This window comes from Cryptotermes secundus, unplaced genomic scaffold, assembly GCF_002891405.2.
Source record: "Cryptotermes secundus unplaced genomic scaffold, Csec_1.0 scaffold899, whole genome shotgun sequence".
Taxonomy (NCBI): domain Eukaryota; kingdom Metazoa; phylum Arthropoda; class Insecta; order Blattodea; family Kalotermitidae; genus Cryptotermes; species Cryptotermes secundus.
The window spans coordinates 43,848-51,420 of record NW_019731283.1 but is presented as its reverse complement, the minus strand read 5'-3'; the positions used below and the strand labels follow the sequence as shown (position 1 = coordinate 51,420).

The window sequence follows — 7,573 nt, the reverse complement described above, 5'->3', positions numbered from 1 at the left end:
TACTATCAACATTTAAACCCAGGAATTTAGTACAATTAATATTGGTAATCACTGAGTTAGAAGATATTATTTGCATTTTTATTTCTTTATGTTTTTTTAATAAGAATTGCAAGAAGTGTGATTTTTCACAATTCAGTGTTAAAAAGTTGCTATTGAACCAATTAATTGTCTCATTCAAGACTGAACTGACATTACTTTTAAATTCCTCAGGATTAGTGCTTGATATAATGATGCTGGTATCATCTGCAAATAATATTGGATTAGCCATTTTGTTTATGGTTAGTGGAAAATCATTTATGTAAATGAGAAATAGTAATGGACCCAATATAGAGCCCTGTGGAACTCCATGTTTGACAGGCTCCCATTTGGAAGATACTTTATTAAGCTTAATATCTTTCACTGATACTCTCTGATGTCTGTTTTCTAAATATGATCTCATTAATTTAATTACTATGCCTGAGATCCCATAAAATTCCATTTTTGCCAAAAGTATGTTATGATTAACACAGTCGAAGGCCTTTTGCAAGTCGCAGAATAGTCCGCCTACATAATTTTTTTTATCTAAAGATGACAGTATGTTGTTTAGAAGTGTGTATGTTGCCATTTCGGTAGATAACTTTTCTCTAAAACCAAATTGTTCCTTTACAAGTATATTATTCTTATGGCTGAAACATGCAGCAATTTTTAATTTTAATTTTTAATTTTTAACCTTTAGTTTTTATTTTGAGTAAATGATTAAATGTAAATAAATTTGCATTTAAAATGAAAATGATAATATAGTCATTATTTTAATAAGGTACGTTACATTCTGTCTGACTACTAGTTTTATATATCTTGAAATAATCAGTCTAAGGTTTTCATGACCACTGTTCCCATTCTTCCCAGGTTATTGAAATAAAGTTTCATATGTTTCAGAAAAGTGTGAAACAGCAACAAAAATGACTCTAACAAATAGACTGAAAACTTATAGTTCTACATTTGTTGATATTAACTGTGCATGGCCCCGATAACTTGGAATGTGTGTTCCTTGCATCCAGGTTCACCATGGAAGCACTTACGGATTATGCAATTTGGGAAATTGTACTTCTGCTAGTTTCTGTACTGGTAACAATCTATCTCTACTATGTCAGTAAGTTCAGCTACTGGAAGAGTAGAGGTGTTGTGACCCCAAAACCAGTTCCTGTGTTTGGAAACTTCCTCATGGGCATGTTACAAAAGCAATCTCCTGGACAAATTGTACAACGTGTCTATAATGCTGGACCAGGGGAACCATATGTTGGCTTCTACATTTTTGGCAGGTAACTTGTTCCCGTGTCATAATTGTAAGTTGAAAATTTGTAACTTGATCTAGAGAACCAACAGCTTCATGCTTACCTCCTCAATTTACAATGCTCAGGGTGTGAGAAAGCAAATATAACACCTTTGATATTAAATGACAATTAACGCATCTATTAGCCACAAAACCAACACAGGTTACACGAGAAAAGTCCCCTCATCACAGACAGGTTCTATGGTGATGTTGGAAAGTCAGCTATCTTTCTCCTTATGTTAATTGACTCCCACATTCATTTCTGTGACAATGTGTCATTAGAATATACCTTCCAACAGAGCACTCTTAGTACAGCAGTGTTTGACCAAAATTAAATTCCAACACTTGTGCATCTACTGTTCCTGTTTGATTTGTTTCCAGCTGCCTCCTTCTTGTTCCCAAAACAAAAAACTCCTTAAAATGGTCTTGTTTTGAATCATTTAGAGATGATGAGGACAACTGACAACAATATTGAAGGGCTGCTGGAAAATGATTAACAGTAGCTGCAAAATTGTGTTTTGTTATGAACTGAAAAACTTCTAAAGTTGTTGCATTTTATTTTCCTGTAGCAGATAATAAATACAGAAAGTTTTACAGTTTTTAGTAAAGCATAAAAGTAAAGTAAAGTTGTTCCTGTGCTTAACTAATTAAGTACAACGCCATGAAAGCATATAGGGGAGTGGATGTGTACATCCATGTTTTCTTGATCTCGGCACAAGTTGGAAATGAGAGATCAGCTTCACATCCCAGTCGCTTTACCCCTGGGAAAAGAGCCCCATGGTACGCATTGGATAGAAGGCTGGATGGGCCCCAGAGGCGGTCTGGATGACATGGAGAAGAGAAAATTCCTGACCCTATCAGGACTTGAATTCTGATCCCTTGGTCATCCAGCCAATTCAGCATTTTTAGTACATCATCTAACTAATATTTATTATTTAACCATCTTTATAGCCCTTATTTTAAGACCACAGGTCGAAGTGCTATCTTAGGTGAGTGGTTAGTGGTAACATCATTTTTACTTTTTAGTGAGCATAAGAATCCTTTATTGGCCAAAATTGTACTGCCTATCAAAAGTGCCTTCCAATTCAGATATGTAGAATATCTTCATTGTTGCACCATAATAGTTCTAGCTTCCATACCAGCTGCATTTCACATTGAATGTTTTAAAGTAGATGTACGAGTATTTACTTATTGAAACAACTATTTTTTCAGGCCTGCAATTGTGATCCGTGACCCCAGCATCATCAAGCATGTTCTGGTGAAGGATTTCAATATATTCGCAGATCGCCATGTTTCTACATCAAAAAATGATACCCTGGGTAGCCAGAATCTCTTTATGCTGCATGGTGAACCATGGAAATATCTCCGTGTGAAACTGTCGCCCACATTCACATCTGGACGTATGAAGAAGATGTTTCCTATGGTTGCTGTCTGTGCTAGACAACTGGTGGACTACCTACTAGATCATTCCGGAGAGAAAGACCCTGTTGAAGTAAAGGAAACAACAGCCAAGTATGCAACAGATGTGATTTCAAGTTGTGCATTTGGAATTGAGAGCAACTCGCTTAAAGATCCCAATGCAGAATTCCGAGAGTTTGGGAGGAAGGTATTTAATTTCACAAGATACCGCACTCTGGAAGTTTTAGGGATTTTCTTTGTTCCTTCACTTATGTCATTTATAAATGGAAGCTTCTTCACAAGGAAAACAACTAAGTTCCTTCGAAAGGTCTTCTGGGATACGATTAGTTATCGGGAAAAAAACAGAATCACTCGTGAAGATTTCCTTGACTTGCTGATACAGCTGAAGAACAAGGGTCACGTTGATAGTGAAGAGAAGGAAGATGAGAATGTTCTAAATGAAGAGAAAAGCTCATCACTATTTGGTAAGCTGTATAAGAAACAAGATTGCCACCACATTAAAAAGAAATGTACAATTAAGTTCTATGAATTTTGTTGGCTAATGTTCTTGTCTGATAAAAATCTTTGATTTAAAATGAATAAGCTAGCAGATAAATAAATGATTATACAAATGTATTTTTATATTGCATTCAATTTTGAATGGCATTATTATTTTTAAAAATGTTAAACAGAATGTATGGGACTTCAAGAAATATCTACACACAAAAAAATAGAGTAACTCTTCCAATGATATCATCAACAAATCACTGAGAAATTAGAGATAAGAGCTGGAGAAATTGTGCTAGTCCACCTCTTAACTCATGAAATAAGTCATTTGTTAAACATAGCATAGGAGCACTGTATGTAATTCCTTTTCTATTCTAGAATTATAACATTTTCCAGACATTTCTTATATTATCTCATACGATGGAAGAAACTTGAAAACATTTTATTTGATCTGAAATATGGACATACAAAATTTGAAAATATATTCCCTGGTATGTTTGTAGAATTCAAAGGAGACAATCTCGTCGCCCAGCCAGCATTGTTTTTCACAGCCGGCTTTGAAACCAATGCAACAACCTTAAGCTTCACTCTATATGAATTGGCCCTCCAACCTCACATTCAGAAGCGACTTCGAGCAGAAATTGCTGAGATCATGGATAAGAGTAATGGCACACCAACATATGAAGATGTTTTTGGTATGAAGTATCTTGGCATGGTTGTCTCAGGTAGGATTCTGTGTTATATACAGCAACTGTTTTCAGTTACTAGTGTCTCCCTGATAATTTTGAAATCTTCACTTATTATGTGCAGTTGTTTCTACCAAGGTAAAGGTAAAGCTAACCCTGTAACAGGCTCTGAAGGCCAAGAGGTTTATGAGACGTCAGGGCTCTGATATTTTCTCTAGATAGTCAGCACATAGATGGCGGTAAGTTTGTCAGTCTTACACACCAGCCGCCCTTTACCCCCAGGAAGGTTCTTGGTCCTCATTTTTGTTAGAGGCTGAGTCGACACCAGGACCATAGTGCACCTGGAAGGATTAGGCAAATTGAAAAAATCCACCTCATTGGGATTTGAACCAGCAACTTTCCAGCTTGTAGCATAGTGCCTGAACCAACTGTGCTACCATGTACCCCTGTTTCTACTGAGAGAAGCAAATGAAAATGCTATGAGAGTGTTAGTAATTAAGCCAGAAAATAAGTCAGTTTAGAACTATAATTTTCATTAATTAAGATGACAGTCTTTCTGCAGAAACTGTTATCTCCTCAACAGGGATATTTATGTCATATAAATATGGAATAATCACTCTTCAATAACATTTGTTCTCCCCTCTTTCTTTATATTTTTTTCCCTTGTCCAGTTCTTTTATTTTTCTCTTCACTATTGTCTTATTTTGAGCTTGCTTCTTCATATTTTAAGTATAAACACATGTCCACAGAGACTCTTCGAAAGTACCCACCACTCCCCCTATTGGACCGCATTTGCCTTCAGGACTACAAGGTGCCAGAGAGAAACCTAATCATAGAGAAGAACACACCTGTGTATATTGCACTGCTGGGGCTACACAGGGATCCTGAGTATTACCCTGATCCTGAGTTATATGACCCGGAACGGTTCACTGAGGAAAACAAGAGGCTGCAGAAACCATACACCTACCTACCCTTTGGGGATGGACCCCACAACTGCATTGGTGATGTCTTGATTCATCTATTTTTATGATGATTACAATATCAGATTTCTGGTACCATAGAGATTACAAAGGCATAAGCTTTTATAATACATAAACATATAGAACCTAAGATGTCTGGCAAAGTAAAGGCTGATTTCAGTTTCTTCTTTCAGGCACAAACAAAACAGAAACACATTTTGTAGAATTGATCATAATCTCCTACCACACCAAATTTATATTCATCCAGCAACAGTGACCCACCAATTATCATCCTAAAATCAAAATTAAACTCTACCTTTCAGGCAGCCATCATACTGTATCAATTGCACACATAAATTACTTAAAAGCAGAATCTGTTAATTTTTTAAATAATTGTGATAGAAAGTTTCCAATTGTTATCCATATTTTGTGACATGTTTTCTTTGTGTTTTAGGTCTAAGGTTTGGACTTATGTCAGTGAAGACTGGACTGGTTCATATTCTGTCACAGTTTGAAGTGAAGCCTTGCAAAGAGACACCAATACCATTGGTTCTCAGCACAAGATCCAGCGTGCTGGCATCAGTGAGCGGCATTCCACTCACGTTCATCAGATCAAAAGCACAGACTTTGTGACAGGGACAAGTGATACAGGTGTTATCAGCTTCATCAACAAACTATGAGGTGCTATCAGAGAGTTCCCAGACTAGGTCAAAAACGAAATGCTGGCTAAACTTATTCAATTTTGGTTGCCATCTCCTTCAAAATAATCTCCTTGGGAAAGTATACAACAATCCCTTCGTTTTTTCCACGCGTCGAAAGAACCGTGGAAGTCATTTTCCTTAATGCTGTTGAGTACAGCTTACAATTCCCTTTGGATGTCAGACACTGTTTCAAAACGTCGTCCCTAATGTTTCATTTGCAATTTGGGAAACAAAGCAAAGTCACAAGGGGCTAAGTCTGGTGAGTAGGGAGGATGGGGAATGATAATCATGTTGTTAGTCACAAGCTTTGTGGTTTTCAGTGACGTGTGGGTGGGCATTGTCATTGTGAAGGAGCAATGTGTTGTTTGTTCAAATTTTCTGATAAGATATCCTTACAAATTCCATAACTGATTCCAGTGGTGGGATTTTGCTGGTACTTGGTGGCCCCGAACGTTTGTCATCTTCAACTGACACTCGACTAGCCTCGAGATGTGAATGCCATTCAAAAACCACTGTCCAGCTTAAAGAATGTTCCCAAAAGCCTCATGATGAATTTAAAGGGTTTCAGTAGTGGATTTACCAAGCATCACGCAAAACTTGCTGCAGACACTTTGCTCAATTTTGCCATCCTTTGCAGACAAAATGAAACATGAAGTCTAAAATGCACTCACATAAAAACAATGCGTGTTCATAGTGCAGTGTTACATGGCAGACTGATGCAATAGGTTTGTGGAAGTGTGACCTTGGCCTCCCCTCTCCTCTTCTTTCACTAAGGCAGTTACAAAAGTAACAGTCCGGGAACTTTCCGATACCACCTTGTATGTGGTTGAGATTTATTAGAAGCCCCCATAACCAGCTGCCTGGCTTCTGTTTGGATAATTCATGTCAACATTAAAAAAATGGATAGGAATTCTGTGGATATGAGGAACCAAATCACTGTATGGTATAAATTGCTTCAGCATCCACAGTAAAGTTCAACTTGCTTAGAAAAAGACTGGTAAGGGGGGAGTGGGTTAGCCAATTAAGAACAACAGATAATTGAAAAAATATGGATATACCCATTTTCCATACTGCATTTAATTCTGAAAATGACAACAAATACTAAGGTTGTAGAGCCTGTTGGTTATGATATTGGTTAATAAACAGTAAGAAAAGAAGAAAAAAAGCCATTAGATAATAAAATTCGATGTTGAACAGGGTAAGACGTACTGTAATTTTTTTTTAAAGTATCTCTGAAACATCTGTAATGGGCAGTACTTAAATTGTTGTGGGAAACTATAATCAATGAACAAGGGATTCTGAAATTTCTGTGATTAATCCTGAAACTGTATAATCTGTGCATCAACAAACTAGTCTACTGTAATACTCTTAATTCAGTCTCGATAATTATTATTATTATTGGAGGGGGTGGGTTTCCCCATGCACCGTGACCAGTGGTCTATTGTATGTCCCCTTGTGATATTCTACCAGTCTCTATACCCTACTGATACTGGTGTGTGCCATCAGTCCCGACTCAGCCAGCGAGTTCGGCCTCTACTGGCTCAGCGGTATCTAGATGCTTCCCCCATCTACCAGAGGCGTTAAAGACTATTGTTGGGCGGGAAACTTCCTTGTAATTTGGCTCAGAAACCTCTCCTTGAGGCATTATCATTTATCATTATCATTATCATTTATTTACATGTTAAAAATCCTTTACAAGGTCATAAGACTCAGGATATAGACAACAGTCCAATATAACAATTAAATATAATAATTACAAAAAATATAATATGTGTTAAAATATTTATGTAAACATAATTTTAAAATTATAAAAATTGTAATTCAACTTTTCATTACTTATGTATATAATCCCAATGAAATCAATTATCAATCTTTTTAACCCTGTAATCAAAAATTCATCAGTACCATAAAATGAATGTAAATGGAGAAATTGTAATAGTGCTTTCTTGAATCGATTTTTGTTTCTGGATAACTGTTTTATTTTGCTTGGAAGACTATTATAAATTTTGATTC

The 7,573-nt window shown here is 36.4% G+C and overlaps 1 protein-coding gene across 2 annotated transcripts in view; it reads left to right on the top strand.

Annotated features, from left to right (window-relative positions):
* The window catches only part of LOC111866920 (cytochrome P450 6k1), a 10,239-nt gene extending 4,607 nt beyond the window's left edge, over positions 1-5,632 (top strand). For both annotated transcript variants that reach the window (XM_023856289.2, XM_023856290.2), the window contains exons 2-6: positions 1,038-1,298; positions 2,522-3,192; positions 3,718-3,939; positions 4,650-4,901; positions 5,314-5,632. In XM_023856289.2, the coding sequence (XP_023712057.1) occupies positions 1,045-1,298; positions 2,522-3,192; positions 3,718-3,939; positions 4,650-4,901; positions 5,314-5,492 (1,578 nt within the window). In that variant the 5' untranslated portion in view covers positions 1,038-1,044 and the 3' untranslated portion in view covers positions 5,493-5,632. The remainder of the gene's footprint in view (positions 1-1,037; positions 1,299-2,521; positions 3,193-3,717; positions 3,940-4,649; positions 4,902-5,313) is intronic.
* Positions 5,633-7,573: the final 1,941 nt, after the last annotated feature.